Below are 19,777 nucleotides of genomic sequence, written 5' to 3'. Positions count from 1 at the left end.
CTATGCACAAATATAATATGGTGGTTTCCTTCAGTCAAAAGTAGTACTTTTAGTCACTGAAATTGATAGAAAAAGCAAGAAAAATTACTTTGACCCAGAAAATACTTTCATTTTCCCAATAGTTATTTTTTAATTAATCTTTTAAAGTGTCCGATTTTTCAAACAAGGTGTGGTCTTTATGATGTCACAAATGATGCACTTTGCCGCATCTTTCCCTACGGTTCCACGTTATGATAATCAAGAAGCGAATTAAAATTGCGCTCTACGCTAGCTAGCAACCATATTGCTACCACTACACATGAGTAAAAATGCGAATTAAATATTTAGCTCTGAGAGTGGGAACATTAAAAGGCATTTCATCATTTGTGATGTCATCCGGCAGAAGTATAAACGATAAAAGCGCACAGATGTAAGTAATTTTTTAAAAAGTATTAAACTTAGACAAATTATTTAAAAAATAGTCCGATCTTATGTTTTTTAACATGCTCTTTCAGAAAAAAATACTTTTAAAAATTTGGAAACGACCCCATTCTAAACATTTGTTAACCGCTATATTTCATTTCAAAAGATGCTATTGACGCCCAGTGAAAACTGGTGTACGTCAAAAAACGCTGCGTTTCATATCTCGGTGAATATTGGTTGTACTAATTACAAACATTCTGTGTTGGAATTCTTTTTCAATGGAGATAATTTCCCTGAACATAAGTTAGGGCACCTGGGGTCCGTATAAAAAGTTAAAATTTATAATTTTTGACCTATTTTTATTTTTACGTCAAACTTTCAATATCTCAATTCTGCATCTGATTTTGATCATTTTTGCAATTTTAAGTATGCATCTAGGACGAACGGTTGCGAAAATAAAGGTGTTGCAGGTTAAAACGGAACACCCTGTATATAATAATCAGGTATAATGAAGTGTAATTGATATATTTTGTTACAGGAAAGGAAGCTCAAGAGAGACTGGATAATTGTTATAACATTTTGGACGAAGCGGTATGACATTTTCTTTCTATTTTATGTTTAGTTTAAAATAAATACCCTTTTTTAAATTTGAAACAGAAAACAATGTACCACAATACGTATTAAACTCGTTTCAAAACTTGTATTTTGCGTTTGAACCTTAACATTATCTATTGGAATGTTTAAAAAATTAGCTGGCTCTAAAATTTTAAATTTTGAGTGAACAGTAAATGGATAGGTAGGGGAAAAACGGGCTCATGTGAACACGGGACATGTGAACATAGTATGTTTTACTATGATCACTTCAAGCAAAAAATGTGGGAACATTCTCAAATAAGGACAGTACCAGTTGTAACCTCTTGGACAAACATTTACAGCAATGAGCCATTTTATGTTTCTTTGGTAGCAACTTCTTTGTTTTAGCAGGTGTTCAAAAAAATTTTATGGCTGTCATTTTCATGTGATAACATTTTTAAAACTAACTGCTTATCTAAATCTAAGTGTTACAAACCATTGTATGAACATTCAAGTAAATTTATGGCAATGTTAAAAATTTTTTTATTTTTGCTCCAATTTAATGTCATTTTCTCATAATTGGCAGTTTTAATGTCATTCAATAAATTACTCTCTAAATATCACCAACAGTGGCCACATTAAAACCAAAAAAAAAAAAAATCGCCAAATTTGTCTCCAAGTCGGCAACAAAACTTGGTGACCAAAAGACTGGCGATATATCACCTAATATCCGCCAAATTATAACACCACTTGAGTTTACTTCGTAATCAACAATGATTTTCCCCCAAAAAGGAGCAAAAGACCCCTTAAGAAACACCCAAATGCAACCAAAAGGATAGGTGCACAACTAGACCTCACTAAGAGTCTACGTACAAAACTTCATTTTTCGAGGTCACATTGTTCTTGAGTTATACGACATACATCCGCACATCCGCACATACGCATGTCCGCACCTACATACATACTTACATACAGACGTCACGAGAAAACTCGCTGTAATTAACTCGGGAATCATCAAAATGGATACTGCACGTGTCTATACGTTTTTAGGCACTTATCCACGTGTGGTAGAGTCGGAAAAAAAAAAAACTCAACATTCATTCGGGTTGAGCAAAAAGGAAATTATCGACGGTTTTTGGGTGAAATTTTTTTCGCGAGTACAATACTTCCCTTTTTGCAAAAGGAAGTAAAAACGATAATTTGTTTCAAATCCAAATTTGATGCGAAATATCTTAATGCGTGGTATTATTAAAAAAAATACCACAATCGGCGACTTTAGTTAAACATGTAATGGCTCTAAAAAGCAATTTAGGTAAATAATTTTCCAGTGCTGTTTCTAGCAACGAGATTTGAGAGGGTGACATTCCGTATTTAAGAAGACAGAAGTTATTTTTGTCTAAACCAAGGTGAACCGAAATCAGATTTCTTGTTATTTCCTGAATTTTGTAACTTTGCACTTGCAAACAAAAATTATTTGATTTTGCTTTGCGCACCATACACATGCAAGCGAAAATGACCTACAGTATCAGGCAATAAGCTGCTGCACCTGTAATAAAACTATCCGCAACACACCTATAACCAAGATAGTTATGTAGTTATTCCTAAGGCTCCTATATAAGGGGAGCTGACTTATCCGACATTTTGGTCCCAAAATTGTCGGGCGAAAAAAAAATAGTATTTGTACAAAAGCCTCATTGCAGAAACTGGTGTCCAAACTTTAGGTGTGTTGCCCGATTGATGTTTGATTATTTTATTCTGTGGATGAATACAATTTAATTAATACAAATTAAAAACAAATAAGGTATAAAAATGAGGTTTATTACCGTAAAAATTTCCCGATACATTTTAGCTGAATTTGTAAACGAAGTTATCTTTCAAAATTTACCTAAAGTGACATTTTACTCAACTTATCATCAATTATTTTACGACTTAGCAACCAGCGAATATTATGACGTATTTATAAATACTAGAAACGAGGTTGGATCCAATTCTGTCTTGGAACCAAAATGTCGGATAAGTCAGCCTGTCTTTTTCAAGGGGCTCTAAGTACAATGAGTTCCATTCTACACTGCCTATTTCAACATGGCTAGCAAGACAATGAGGTTTTATTGTATGTTCCTTTGAAAGAGTTGTGTATGTTAATGTTTTTCAGAGTTATTGTTTTACAAAAGGAATATACTGCAGTATCTAAACGCAGGAGAAAAAAAAATAAAAAACAAAAATAACCAGAAGTATTTTAAGTGTAGCTTTAAATTAAAAATTTTCTGTAAAATATTCTTCTATTGGAAATAGTGTTTCGCATTATTTACAGTTTGACGTTTAAACGATATCCACATAAAACTGACGATTGCAATATTGTGTTGTTCTTCTGCAGAGACAGCTAATCAATTTAGACATTTAAAAAATTCACAAACTAGACTCTAATGTAGAAAACCACGTAAAATTGGTTTGCTTGAACAATTTCATTCTTCAAGCAGAACCCAACTTCTGAAGCTAACTTTCCTAATTTCAGTTTTAAAAAAATATACGGTCTCCGAAATGGGGAAAAAAATGAATTTTTAACCATAATGCAAAAACTACTGAATATTTTGAGCTCAAATTTTGGATTCCCTCATAAAAGCTCTTCTAGATAGTTTTTCTATTAATACGGTTTCAGAACATATTTTTTTCAAAAAGTGTTGTCATAATTCATAAAAAAATCTCAATTTACATTTCAGCTGTTGTAAATGATGTTTTTATTATTGGGTCGATTCATATTTTGATATAAAAAAAAACAAGCTTTGCCGTACCTAATCTTTTTAATGTGTTATGTGTAAAAATATCAAAATACGTTTTAATATTACGAGAGGGATTTTTCAAAACTAAATTCTGAAGTAACGGCTGTATCAAATTAAACGAAATTTTGTATATAAAGTTAAAAAAGTATGCTGATCTCAAATAAGTGATAAAAAAAGGAAGGATCTCATGGAAAATTTTAAAGTTGATTCTTGTTTAATATAAAGATGACTCCTTAACATCAATTTATTATTATAACATATAGAACACATTATTTCTGAAAAAATATCACCTTACACTTGTCTCTAGCGTCAATAGTCTTTGAATACGAAGGAGTGTTTCGGTTCTTTTTTTTCTATGCCTGTACCTTTTCGACAAACATTGACAGCAAAGAGCCATTTTGTGTTTCTGTGGTGGCAACTTCTTTGTTTTAGCAGGTGTTCAAAAAATTTTATCACTGTCTTCTTCACTTGATAACATTTTAAAAACTAACTGCTAATCTAAATCTGAGTATTAGGAACCATTTTATGAATATTCCAGTAAATTTATCACAATGTTTAAATATTTTTATGAATTTAAAAATTCTTTATTTTTGCTATAAAGTAGACGATGAAGCACTTGTGAACACAACGACAAGGGGCGCAAGTGAACAGTCCCCAAAGCCGCTTTCGGTAATGTTATAGTTAGTGTAGGATATTGCTAGTGTTAAAAAGGAGTAAATATTTATAATTATTATTTTCCTATAAGCAGTTTTAAATTTATTGTTTATTGTTATTATTATTATTAAATATTTATTTATTTATGTTTATTTTTTAATTTTTTTGTAAGTAAACAGTTGATCAATAACGTTGTGTTACATAATATTTACAGAAAACAAAAAGATATTTTTATTTAAATGAAAACTGAAGCCCCAAATCACTTTAAAATACATTATCAAGTAGTATAGAAAAATTAAAAGCAAAACAGATATAGAATAACCTATACATAATAAAAATTATTTGTATTATGTAGTCACATAGGTTTTTTTCTAGTTTAGTCAGTGATCAGAACAGCTTAGAGACTCTAGAATTTGAGTGAGCAGAAATATATTCTAGAAAAAATATTTTTTAGTGGAAAAATTACTATACAATGGAAACTGACGCATGGGAGGTTACACACCCTTCTACGTATTCGTTATTTAGGTAGATAAATTTCATATTGAAGAATTTTCCTTTAAAATGTTATGCTTCTCCTGCATTTTTTACCCGTGTTTGGATGTGATCTGGGCCTAATCACATGTGCCCCCATTAGGGGCAGTTGTGAATAACTGCAAATGTTTTTTAAAAATGCCATAACGTAAAGATATATATACATATTTCAATAGCTAAAAAATTCATGGAACAAGGAAAAGTTCATTGAATCATGGGGACACTTTTGCGTAGAGAAATAGTTTGATATTCGTTGGAAAAAAAATTAAAAAAATTATTCACATGTGCCCTCGTTAGTGCTGCTAAAAAATTAGCCCGTGTTTTAAGCATTCATTTTATCGTGAAATAAATTAGTCTACTTATGAGATGTTTTGCAGTTTAATGCGGTAACTTTTATACTTGCAAGACACGTGACTTGAAAAATAAATAAATAAATAAATAAATATATATTGTTACAAATTCTGTAAATAGTAATTATTTTTGTGATTAATTTTTAATCTAGCTAACTTTGGCGTTTATTAATTTATCTTTTATCTAAAATTATTGTAACAACGTAACCTGTAAATAGTTTCTTGTAATGAATATACAGCAACTGTACATTCGGCTGAAGTATATGGTCCCCTCATTTCTGAATGTTAAAATTTGTGAATGGAAAGAAATAAGGTAGATGTAGAACCGTCTACGATTTTCGGGAATCTTGTGGAATGTTTGAGAGTTCTCTTTCGATGTGTATAAAAAGCCGTTACGCATGATAAAAAGTCAGTCTCAATTGAGAATTTGTACTGAGAGTGTATTAGCTCTGTGTATTGCGAGGCATTTCGCTGTGTTGTTTTTCGTATTTGGAAGTAAATGCGTGTGTAACCGTTGAGTTTACGGTGTTGACTGATATTTGCTTAATTGCTGATGATTAATTTAGCAGTTGTTGACGATCTTTCCTGTACATAGTGTAAATTAATTTCCTGTGTTTTTTTCAAGAACTGTGTTGTCCTTTCAAAAAATGGAAGTCGCAACGGATCCGTTACAATATTCTTCTATGACCCTAAAGGATCGCTTTCTGATTTCACGTTTGTATTACTTTCCAGAAAGTATTGTATAGTCAAAGGAAAAAAAATATAAATAAATAAAAGAATAGGCAAAAACAAAAAGTAAAATGGAAACGAAACATCTCTTCTTATTCAAGACCGTTTTCTTAAGAGACAGAAAAAAAGGGGATCAATTCATCAGAAATGATGCTCGTTCTAAAAAAAAAGTTTTCAAACTTTCTTGAGGTCTTGATATCAAAATACACTGGTAGACAATTGCTAAGAAAGGATTCCAATGAGCTATGTAGAGCGTAAAAAAGTAAGTGTTATTCGATGCCAAGTGAAATAAACTAATGTCAGAACTCTAGAACATTGGAATGATGATAATTTATTGTGCTCTGAAATTCAGAAGGCGTTGAAAAGTGTTCAAAGGACAAAACGGTCATTTTGAGCTGAATACGTAAAACTGAATAAATGTAATTACTACTCCCAAGCGTTCCGGCGTAAAATGTCAGTATGGGATATGGCTACCATGGAAGCTTTCACACGTCATGTGATTCTTCACACAACATTATCCAGTACCAGTTGGGGTAATTTATCCTATTCGTTTGTCAGTCACGTATAAGAGTGTCCTTGCTTATTGAAGGGCGTTGTCGACCATTAAGGCTGATCTCCAAAGCATCCTAAACATCGGATTCAGATCCACAGAACGTGCTGGCCGTCTGATAGGTTAAATATTTTGAGTGACCTAGACACTCCAGGACGCCGATTGTTAATGACATGTTACGTTGCCATCCATGAAAACGAATTTTTCGCCCACAGCACCACAGAACACGTGAACATGAGGCGGTAGAACAACATTAATGTATCCTTAGCCGACATAGTCATGTTTGGAATCACTCGAGCGACGTACGGCCATTGATCATAATTCTAGCCATAAAATGACACGATTGTTGGATGCTAGTCATTTTCTTTTATGTTTGCCAGCTTGTGTTTCGTATGTTATGTTTCTCGTGCCAGGTTAGTTGCCGTCCACAGTAAGACGACAGACTGAACCTGCTTTCATTTGAGAACAGTACACAAGCCCTGTCGGCTTCTCTCCGAATGCGATACAAAAGACATTATTACAACGAGCAAAACACTGACTTGTAGACAATGGGATGTACAGTCATAGAAAAAAAAAACGAAACACTTTTAATTATTCGGCATTTTTCATGCTAGAAAGGAAAGAAAGATGTCATCCGACTTAGTTTAAAGTCTTCTTTAAAACTACGTAGGTAAAATTTTGATAAGGGACCATATACAAAGCAAAATGAGCACCAACTCTTGATTTTCAAATGGGACCCCCTAATTTTTGCTACATAATTATGTTTAGACCGCAAAATACAGCCAGGATACGAAATTTCACTGCATTCCGTGCAGTAGAACAGGAGTTATTAACGAAAAACGTTTTAGGGACCATCACCACATTGAAAACGCTTCTTTCAAGGTCACGGTTTATCAAGTAACGGAAGGTGAACAATGAAAAGATCGAGATTATCCAGCTCAACTCATGCTTTTTTGAAGTTCTCTTTTCTTCCGTAATCCGATACTTTTTAGCCGATTATGTTGCGGCAAAAAGCGATTTACGGTCGTTTTTTTTTTTTTTTTTTTTTTTTTTGAAGAAAAAAAAAAAGTAAAAATATTTACTGATTTTTGTCTATCTGCATTAACCTAAGAAAGACGGATGAGGTTTGGCTGGTCCATCGTATAGATCGTTCTTTAGTAAACCGAATAATGACAAATTAAAAGTAATGGAACTTTTTGACTTTTTCTAATATAAACCTATTGGATTGCTCATATAATCATTCAAGCCTCATAGAAATGTAAATATTCAACCTTATACCTAGAAACATGATGTGAATATGTTTGATAAATGTTGCACCTATGTTACAGGTTTATTTTGGAATGAATAAAAAGTCTTTGATTGTAAAATGGAATTGCGCGTTTTTAATTTCGCAGAACATCGGCGGAAATTTGAGCCATCGCACAAAAAAATATAAAAAATATACCGCAAAACGTGGGAAGACGCAGCATTAAATAGATTGGAGACTCGAGCGAAGCAAGGTCCATTTATTCCGTGAAAACTTGCTCTAAATACATAAAATGAACGAAGTATCAATCTAAAAAATAAAGCAGAAACAGGAGAATATAAATACCCGTTAATGAGCAAACCCTTTATACTCGAACTTTATTTGGGAAAAATTTGGTTATTTGAATTAACCCAGTGGACAAACACAGTAATTGTTCTAGAGGCTTTTTTGTAATCAAAAAAAGAGAATTTGTTTCAAATCCTAATTTATGCGAAAGATCATAATGCGTGGTATTATTAAAAAGACGTAACACAATCGGCGGTTTTAGTTAAACATGTAACATCTCTTAAAACCAATTTAGGAAAGTAATTTCCCAATGCTGTTTCTAGCAACGAGATTCGAGATGGTTCAACCCGTAATTAAAAAAAAAAAAGTCATTTTAATTTTAACCAAGGTGAACCGAAATCTGACTTCTTGTCATTTCTCCGATTTTGTAACATTACAAACAAAACTTAGCTTTATTTGATATTGTTTCGCGCACTATATACTTGCACACTAGCATTGTCTACAGCATCAGGCTGGCGCACCTATAGCAATACTATAGGCAGCGTACCCGACAGGCGGGTTGCACTATTCAGAGGCTACGATTTCGTCCTCGCTGCATATTTCGCAGACTGGAATCGGAACTAAGCGTGTGGGATGCGGAAGTCATCTTATTGAAGCTGAGAGTGCGAATAAACTGGTAGGCAAAGTAAATTTATCTGCTGTATGTTTACGGCATCTCACTGGTGAGATAAATTTTCTTCATCCACCAGTTTTTAGGCACTCTCGGCTTCAATGACATGACACCTGCTTCATTGTTCGGTTAAATTTAGTTCAGGGCTGTTGAGTTCAATATTAGGACTCACAGCAGCCATGGAATGGGGAAACCAATTCGCAGTGAAGACGCGGGCCGCATTCAGCCCGTTGGTCCATGTGACCCGTTGTGTGTTCACAGACGGTTGGATGAGGTTGGAGGGACGGTTGGAGAACAGGAAGTAGAATTAGTTCCAGTGTCACAAAGTTGGAGCCGAATATCCAGATATTGGATTCTGAAAAAGATGCATTTAATAAAATAGGCACCCATTAGTTGATAACAATATTTTTTTGAGGAATCACGATTGCTTATTGTTCTCACTTGACCGTCTTTGATGTTCCGGTTCCTTTTTCAGCTTGGACCAGGCCTGCAGCACCACCGTCCACCGGCGGCGGCGCGGCTGGTCCTGACCACTGTCCCCCGGAATCCACTTTTGCTGGGCGGTGGCGTCCATGTCCCACACACACGAACGCCTACACACACACACACACACACACACACGAACGCCTACACACACACACACGAACGCCTACACACACACACACACGAACGCCTACACACACACACGAACGCCTACACACACACACACACGAACGCCTACACACACACACACACGAACACCTACACGCACACGCACGTACACAACACTCACTCACACACATGCATACATACACTTACGCACCCATGCACCCACACACATGCGCTTACACAAACACACACGCTCGTGATTGCGAAAAACATAGTTTGAATTCAAGACGCCAAAAATTCAAATTAATTTTTTTTTTTTCACTTTCTTTCCTTGACGATATTTTTCCATGTTGTTCAAAAGAGAAGAAAATATTTTGAAATTTTATCATTGTCTTGCGAGAATTATTTTAATGTGAAATGCACGCCAATGACCGAGAAAGTAAATAGAAAAATAGTATTTAAATTATAATTAAGAATAGACAAAAACTCAACTTAATCTAACACGCAAATTAATGTTTTGTTAAATCTTTGACGAAGTCAAAAAAAAAAAAAAAAAGTTCACAATTAGCCACAACTACTACTTTTGTGCTGAATACAGCTCAAAGCACGCGGCCTACTAATGCGATTGAGATTTCCTCTCCTAGATCCTAACACATTGAAAATTATTCAAACTCTATACAAAAAAAAATTATTCCTAAAAACCAGTAAACTTATCTAAGAGCAATTATTACTTTTTGACCCATTTGGATACTGTTAAAGGAGAAACTTCACACTGTCGGCTATTTTTCGAGTACTTTTTCCCGAATTAGACAAGGCAATAATTTTTCCTTTTAGCAAATTATCACCGGGAAGAGTCACTAATTCTACACTCTATTGCGACATGACTGGCAAGACACTGGGGTTTTGTTGTATGTTTCTGTGAAAAAGTTGTGCATGTTAATTTTTTTGAGCAATCACGATTGCTTATTGCTTTCATTTGACTGTTTTAATGTGATATCATTTTATTTTCCCACCAGCACCCTCCGCAGCACCATCGTCGCCCGGCCGCCTCACGATGCTGCTCCTCTGGCGAAAACCGTCTCCAGGTCGCGTCAATATCCTACACACACATACACGCGCTCCTACACACACACATACACGCACTCCTACACACACACATACACGCACTCCTACACACACACATACACGCACTCCTACACACACACATACACACACTCATGCCTGCACAGACACAAACACTCATGCCTACATACACACACACACGAACGCCTATACACACGCGCGTACTCACACATACGAACGCCTACACGCACACGCGCGTACACACACACACACGAACGCCTACACGCACGCACATGCATACATACACACACGCGCACCCACACGCATGCGCTTACACAAACACACACACACACACGAAAGCCTACAATTACGCGCGTACACACACATACGAACGCCTACACGCACACGCGTGTACACACATATACGATCGCCTACACGCACACGCGTGTACACACTCATACACGAACATCTACACGCACCCGCGCGTACACACACATACACGAACGCCTACACGCACACGCGCGTACACACACAGCACTGCATACACAACACGCACACACATGCGCTTACACAAACACACACGCGCATACATACACATGCACGGCTCGTGATTGCGAAAAACATTATTTGAATTCAAGATGCCAAAAATTCAAATTAATATATATATATATATATATATATATATATATATATATATATATATATATATATATATATATATATATATATATATATATATATATATATATATATATATATATATTATTTGAGTTATTGTTTTACAAAAGGCAATGGCTAAACGCAGAAAAAAAAATAAAAATAAATAAATAAAAAAAAAACAGAAGTATTTAAAGTATAGCTTTTGATTTAAAAAGTTCTATAAAATATTCTTTTATTAGACAATGAAGTAGTGTTTCGCATTATTTACACATTGACGTCCGAACGATATCTACAAAAAACTGACGGTTGCAATATTGTGTTGTTCTTCTGCAGAGACAGCGAATAAATTTATGCATTTAAAAAATTCATAGGCGTAACTCTAATGTAGAAAAACCACGTTATAATTGGTTTGCTTAGTTTGTTGATCACTTTTTTTCTTTTTTTACGAAGAAACCAACTTTCATAATTTCTGTTTTAAAAAAGTATACGGTCCCCTAAAGTAGGAAAAAAGGAATTTTTAAGCATGGCGCAAAAACTACTGAATATTTTGAGCTCAAATTTTGGATTCCCTCATAAAAGCTCTTCTAGATTGTTTTTCTGTTAAAATTTAATATGGTTTCAGATCATATTTTTTTCAAACAATATTAAAATAATTCATAAAAAAACTAAAATTATATTTTGGGCGTTATAAATGATGTTTTTATTATTATGTCGATTCATATTTTGATACAAAAAAACAATCTTTGCCGTGCCTAATCTAGTTTTTGTGTTATGAGTAAAAATATCAAAATACGTTTTAACATTACGAGAGGAATTTTTCAAAACTCGATTCTGAAGTAACGGCTGGATCGAATTAAACAAAACTTTGTATACAAAGTTAAAAAAAGATGCTGATTACAAATATGTGATAAAAAAGGGGGTTCTCATTGAAAAATTTGAAGTTGATGCTCGTTTTAATATGAAGACGACCCCTTAACAACAATTTTTTTACCATAATTATGTAGAACTTTTTATTCCTGAAACAATGACACCTTACACGTGTCTCTAGTGTCAATAGTCTTTGAATACGATCGAGTGTTTCGTTTTTTTTTTCTATGACTGTACAAAACAAGTTGATGGGCGTACATTCTTATTGCATTCAAACGTCTGGCCACAGTTTTTCTGGATATTTGCTTGCTAGTAGCAGCAGGAAACTGCTTTGCTACCTCAGTAGCTGTGTTGCGCTGATATCTTTCCGTTGCTAGCACTAAGCACCAATCATCTGCTGACAACGTATTGCGTACACGACCTCCTTCGTGAAGCTCGTCAATTGTTTTTTTCCCGTCAAACTTTGCTTTTGAACAACAACGGTCATCGCGCGCTCAATCTTTTGTATCACTTATCCACGCTATCACGTGACCAGCAACGTCGTGAGTCTAAAATTTGCATACTTACAATACATCTTATTGTGTCCTGAACTTATGATGATTTCAATATTTCCTTGCCTTCCATTTTGTGGTTGCTAACGCTGCTATTGCCATCCGTCCTTAGCAATTAATTGTCCACCAGTGTACATAGATGGTTGTACTCAAGGACGTTGGTAGGGAATTCTGGGCATTGTAGGGAGTGATCGGGTGGTGGTGGAGGGGGGGGGGAAGTAGCTCAACAGGCATTTCTCCGCCCTTTCCTGTGTCTCACGAGGTTTTAATGCGGTCAAATTAAACGTCACCTTTTCTTTCGATTTTACAGGGGTATAGGTAAACCCCGTGTGATTTTTTTCTGCTCGTTGGAAGCTGTGTTAGCATTATAGTTGATGCTTCCTAATGTTATGTCTTTTACTCATGTCAAGCTGCTCACTGCCATGAAGCAGTGATCCTGACGATGTCACAGGCAGGCTGCAACTGCATACATTTATAACAATGGCACACGGTCGGCTAATTTGTAGCCAAAGCCACATAAAGATCACAACTGATTTTTTTTTTATAATTTGAAATATTTTTAAAAAGCGACTTTTGGTCAAAGTAGTGTCAACAATAATGGTAAAGCTAAAGTAGGACTTGAAGATATATTGTTAAAGTCACCCTATTTTGATCTAGGACCTACAGACCGTCAATTAAAGTTATTTTTGATTCAAGTCGACTTTTCAGAGTTTTTGTTGAGTTATCAAAAAAGTACCAAATAAACTTAAGTCCTTTAGACCTATTTTCTTGGTATGTTCCTGAGTTTAACAAACACTGTGTTCTCTGAAGGGTGCGATGTAAACACAGAGAGAAAAAAAAATGATATTAATCTTTGAAATTTGTACCAACAAAAACTGCCAAATTAGATATGTTGCATCTTTTGGCAGAACATTTTCCTGACCAAATATTCTTACACTGCGAACAAAATTGAAAAGTAAAGTATCCGTTAGTCCATAATACCCTCAAAATATTTACAAAAATCAATAAAATGAATCCAAGACTTTTAAAAACATGTAAATCCCATAAAACTTGATGGTGTAAAATGTTTGTGCAACCATTACTTTTATCTATCTTCTAGATTTTTAGAAAAGATTCAATAAATTTAAATATTCTGAAACTACGTTAATATATAAGTGCAAAGCATTTTCCTGAAACTTTGTGTCATATCAGGTTTCTGCTACTGAAAATCTCTGCTATGAAAGTACTGAATATTAAGGACATGACATATCAAATCTTAATTTTAGTAATTTGTGTTATTTCTTGTAGGATCGTGAAACTGGAGCCCAATGGATAAATGAGGCAACAAAGGGTGCAACAACTGGGAATGACTTATTGGATGTCCTTGTCCAATGGTGTAAACTGGATGAGCATGCTAAGGTAAGTTGAGGTCCCATACCCCTCGTATTTTTTTTTTTTCAAAAGTAGTATGATATAAATATAAAAATAAAGAAAATAAAAGATACGATCTTTTATCCTTTCTTAAGTTGTTCCTGATGCTGCATGAAGTCCTTCAGTGGAAAAAAAATACATGACTTAGGTCACTTATTATCGAAAAAAAAGAGCTCTTGGGACTGTTGTCGTGAACTGTAAAAAAATTCCGAAAAGTTACTGAGTATTTCCGTGTTACATTTAGGAATGTCAATGGTTTTTTTTCCGCTTCTTGGAAAAATCATGTATCATTATCAAAAATCGTCCTTAATTGCTACACGTTGCACAAATCCAAACTTTTCACTGTTGTGAAAAATATTTATAGCTCCCAGTTTAAAGATTAGCTGATTAATGGAAGATTTAACTCAAAAAGCCTCGATAAAAATTGTCTGCCTAATGATTGAAGATGAAAGTCAGGTAACAGATAGATATTATGTATCATGCTAAGTTATTGTATGAGATATTTTCCTTCTAGTCCCTCAATCTGGCCTTGGAGAAAAACTATTTTCCCTCTTGCGTTACGTGTGTGACCAATGAAAAGTGACCTGTATATTTTGGACGGTTTAAAACTTATCAAAATTCTTTATTAAAAAAAAGAAACATGATTATAGTAAAGCATCTTTGTTCACGATATTTGATAGTTTTTTCAAAAAAAAAAAAGATGACTAAGTAAAACGAGCTGATGTGCATCACATGACTTCCTTTTACTCCAATTTAACGATAATAATGCCACGGAGTGAGCAAAGAAACACTTTAAATATGTTCATTCCAAGTTTGCTGCGAACCGATGCAAAGAAAACATTTTATACTGATAAATTTTCTCAGTATTGGCAGTTTTAATGTGATTCAATGGTTAACTCTCTAAATATGGCCAATTTGAATCCATATTTAAAAAAAAAAAAAAAAAAACCGTCAAATTTGTCGCCAAGTTGGCGACAAAACTTGGCAACCAAAAGCGTAGCGATATATTGCCAAGTGTTTGCCAAATTATAGCACCGCTTGAGTTTACATTGAAATTAACAATGATTTCACCCCAAAAAGGTGTAAAAGACCCCCTATGGAACATTCGAATGCAACCAAAAGAGAAGGTGCAAAACTAGACCCCTCTTGGAGTCTATGTACCAAATTTCAACTTTCTAGGACATACCGTTCTTGAGTTATGCGAGATACATACACACATATGCACATACGCACGTACATACGTACATACGGACGTCACGGGAAAACTCGTTGTAATTAACTCGGTGATAGTCAAAATGGATTCTTCAGGTGTGTATACGTTCTTAGGCATGTATCCACGTATGGTCGGGTTGAAAAAAAAAAACATCAATATTCATTCGGGGCGAGCAAAATGGAAATTAAGGCCGATTTTTTAGTGAAATTTTTTTCGCGAATACAATACTTTCTTTTTTGTAAAAGGAACTAAAAATGGCTCTTGCATTTATTTCAACAACATAGCTTTTTTTTTTTTTTTCACTTCGTCCAAATGTTATCAACTAAGGCTAAAATCTTAAATGAAATATTTTAAACGCAAAATTGATGCTGATATTGAAAATAACAGACATTTCTTAAAAAAAGTTTGTTTCCATATTATGTGAGGGGAAAAAATGTTGATGTGTCAGGACCACTTTTCGTGGAATTGCTCTTTAAAAGATTGTTTTTCTGCGTTGAATAAAGCTTGTTTCATTTTCTTGAATTAATTAGTACAACAGATACAAACATTTCTGTTTTAGCAAAAAGTCCTAGGTTCAACTCAGTTCAAGCCCAGAGCTAAAGAGGAAAATAGAGTCCACGAACTTGAAAGCGACTTTTCAAAAGTACAAAACTGCAATTTTGCAATGCTCTGGAGACCATTAGCACCTATAGCTGTGCTGTCGTGCTAAGTACAGATGTGGTATCTGCACATTTTATCAAACTTGAGTTGTTGTCACTAGGTGGTCGTTAGTAATTTAATTTACCTGAATCTCAAGATTTTTGGCGATTTGTGAAAGCGAAATATTAAAAAAAGGCTATAAGAAAAAAGTCGTAACTGCAAATTTGCTTAGTTTTCCAAGGCAATTTGAACGTAAGTGACAAATACTAAGTCTTTAAAGTGATATCTGCGAAGTTACCACTTTATCCATAGAAAACTGTAGATGCGACTTTTATACCTTAGTAAAGCAGAATATTTAATAATGTAACAGTTTACTGTAACAGAGTACTATAATTAGTTTATCGTTAAATAGTTGATATGAGTCGAAAATTAAAACTAATACGATGAATGTTCGAGTAAATGTTCAGCCTCTTCTATTCAAATTTTGATTTAAAAAGCAAATTTTTAAAAATTAAATGCATTTAAAATATTTTTATCCAAGTCTTTCATGAAAAAAAAAAAAAAAACGCATTTCATTCTCTACGGCCAATTATATTTTTATTCAAGTATCGTCTGCTGCCAAAATTATCTTCATGCCTGGGTAAAAATGAATCCAGAAAATATAGCATTATGAATGATATAGCATCAACACCTTCTTTGAAAATAAAAAACAGAACATTATCATGTTTTACTGTTTTAAATGTCCGAAATTTTGAAAAATGGTGTTTTTACGAAGGATAGATTTTGTTTAGATTTGTATTAACAAAATAAAGCGGAAGCTAACTAGTCCAAATAAAGCAGAGTATTATTTAAAGATACATTAAGTGCGTTTTATTTAGCTTTTTTTGTCGTATCTGTGGAAATACAACCCCCCCCCCCCCACCAAAAAAAATGCTTAAGTAATAGTCACTTACTGTGAAATTAATCTAGCATATAAAAAGATTTGAAGAGAAAATTTGTCGTAACTGCATTCCTTAATTTTGAATTAAAATTTTTACAAAAATACGCTCTTATGTAGTTAGATAAGTTATTTACTAAACAACTACCGCGAGTTGAACATTTAATTAAGTCACAAATCAAAGAAACGAGTTGTAAAACTTTAATCATGAATTCATCATTTTGAGCTCCACTGCAGATACCACTTTTGTGCTTAGCCGGCAGTGTGCAAGCTAGTCAGAAAAGTTGGCCTGTCATTTTCAAGGGGTTTTAATTTCTCGAAACCTTTTTGCAAGTATTGTCTGTTTTCTACGAAAAGGCTCTTCGTCCTGCCTTCTCGAACGCACAGTTTAATTTTGTACGGGGTGATCGGTAAATATATCCCCGTGCTTGTAAATGAAACAACCAGACAACTTTAACTCAGGCATGCGTTTTAATATGCAAAAAAAAAGTCAGTGTTCTTTACATCACTTGCTTCACTGGTCAGATGTTACTTTTGTTATTCTTACACTTTAAAAATTGCAGCGTTTACGACAAAATGCTGTGATCCGAATATGCTTGCTGCCGAAAACAGCGAAATATAATCGTCGGATACCACGTGACAAAGGCGGAGTCAAGTGCTTTCTCGTGAAAAACGGACAATGTACTTGACTTTCAGAGGAATCTGTTTGAAATCCGTAAAATTCTGGAACGTTGCCTGAAAATGATCTGTGACGTTTAGGTTATTTCCGACAGTGTGTGCAAGAAAACAGTTCATTTTTGCCATATTTGTTTTCCCCTTTCATCGACAACAAACAGTTTGCATCTTTTTTTTAATGTATAACACTAAACGAATGCTCCTAATTTCTAATTTTATGTGTGAATTTTTCTTTCAGCAATCTTCTCTCTCTGATATAGGTGGCAAATGCATAGATCATTTGGGGGTGAGTCAATATTTTGTTATTTTTACAAGTTAAGGATTCTAAACTATGAACATTTATGATTAGAAATTTATTAATTCATGCACATATGAATTTAAGATAGCCTTTTTGTACGTGCGGAGCTAGATTTAAAAAAATAATAATTAGAACAAAAAGTTATTTAATGCTTTTAATTCTTTTCTTTCTTTTTTTTTTCAGTCAATAGAGTCTGAACAAATTGTTATGTTAATGTATTGTTGTTTGTAACGAAGCTCATTGAACTATCTTTAACTGGTTGAACGTCTGCAACGATGAAACTTTCCCCAATAATTTAGATCAAATCCAAAATAAAAATACATTTTAGGCATAAGTAGTGCAATGCATTTAATGATGTAACAATATTGAAACAATCTAGAATTTTCACTTTTATTTTTTAAGACGTAATCAAATACGACCGTAAAGCATTGTATTTAGGTAAATTAGGTCACAAAGGACCGCCAGCTGACAATAACTCAGTATTGATATGAAGGGCATATACTTTTGTGCTTTGCACAGCAGTATCCAGAATTTTCAGTTTTATTTTTTAAAACGTACTCTCATGTCTAGCCTTTGTGCTACATGGCACCCCCTAAAATGAAGCAGAGATTCAGAGCCCGCATTCAAACGGTCAATCACTTGATTTAGATATCACGTTTTCAGATTAAAAAAAAAAAGAAAAATTCATTTACATACGACCGTAAAGCATGGTATTTAGTTAAATTATGTCACAAAGGACCACCAGCTGACAATAACTCAGTATTGATATAAAGGGCATATACTTTTGTGCTTTGCACAGCAGTATCCAGAATTTTCACTTTTATGTTTTAAGACGTACTCTCATGCCTGTACTTTGTGCTAAATGGCACCCCCTAAAATGAAGCAGAGATTCAGAGCCCGCATTCAAACGGTCAATCACTTGATTTAGATGTTATGTTTTCAGATTTAAAAAAAAAAAAATCTTATCACACACGACCGTAAAGCATTGTATTTAGGAAAATTATGTCACAAAGGACCACCAGCAGACAATAACTCAGTATTGATATAAAAAAAATTTAATTTTGTGCTTTGCACAGCAGTATCCAGAATTTTCACTTTTATTTTTTAAGACGTACCCTCATGCCTGTCTTTTGTGCTACATGGCACCCCATAAATGAAGCAGAGATTCAGAGCCCGCATTCAAACGAAAAACCACTTGATTTAAATGTCACGTTTTCAGATTTAAAAAAAAAAATGTTATCACATACGACCGTAAAGCATTGTATTTAGGTAAATTATGTCAGAAAGGACCAACTGACAATAACTCAGTACTGATATAAAGGGCATATACTTTTGTGCTTTGCACAGCAATATACTGTCGGGTAAAGGTTTTTTTTTTTTTTTTTTTTGCTTTTCTTTATTTAATTTAATATTTTATTTTCTGCATTTTTTTCATTTATTGTACAAGCGTGCTTATTTAATTTCTACAAGAAATAAAACACAGAAAACAAGGCCAAATTCCAACATTTCCATGCTGTCAGAATGGAATCCAATACGCGATAATTTAAATATTTCTTTAAACAAATTTTTGCAGGTACTGTTCTTAAGCTCTCCCCGGAAGTATGCTAAATGGGTCGGTAAAAATACAGGTGTCCTAAAATAGACTGACTGTTTTCAAAAAATTTTAACAGCAAAATGGTTAATGGTAAAAAAAAAGTTCTTTCGGATTATTTATGTGTCGGGCCGTAAGTTTTTCTACTCCTGAGTTCCAAATTTTAGTTCAAAAATTTTCCAATAGATGGAGCTGCAGACCGTAAGACCGTAAATCAAAGAAAGATAAAAAAAAAAATATACCTCATAGTTTTTCGAAGAATGTTTTCTCTTTATCCATATAAATAAATCAGAGAACATACAGTGGCTCCCAAAAGAGTTCGTACGCATTGAAATTTATTAGTAAAAGCAAAATAACGCAAAACTGAATTGGAATATAAAGTCCAATATTTATTCACATCATTTCTATGTCATTCTAAATAAAATCCAGTAGTTTTTGCAAAATATTGACGGATCTTTCTTCTGAAATGGGACATAAAACGAAGAAACAGAGAAATCACCACAAGAAATCATCGTACAC

The 19,777-nt window shown here is 34.0% G+C and overlaps 1 protein-coding gene across 3 annotated transcripts in view; it reads left to right on the top strand.

Annotated features, from left to right (window-relative positions):
* The window catches only part of LOC129227827 (uncharacterized), a 133,985-nt gene that overhangs the window by 93,358 nt on the left and 20,850 nt on the right, over window positions 1–19,777 (top strand). For 2 of the 3 annotated variants that reach the window (XM_054862441.1, XM_054862439.1), the window contains exon 4: window positions 17,608–17,655. In XM_054862441.1, the coding sequence (XP_054718416.1) occupies window positions 17,608–17,655 (48 nt within the window). Of the gene's footprint in view, window positions 1–13,781; window positions 13,894–17,607; window positions 17,656–19,777 lie in introns of those variants that run through there. The other variant, XR_008580876.1, reaches the window with a different exon arrangement.

Source organism: Uloborus diversus, chromosome 8 (genome assembly GCF_026930045.1).
Source record: "Uloborus diversus isolate 005 chromosome 8, Udiv.v.3.1, whole genome shotgun sequence".
Taxonomy (NCBI): domain Eukaryota; kingdom Metazoa; phylum Arthropoda; class Arachnida; order Araneae; family Uloboridae; genus Uloborus; species Uloborus diversus.
Note: the sequence above shows the minus strand (reverse complement) of the source record. Positions and strands in the feature narration are given on the sequence as shown.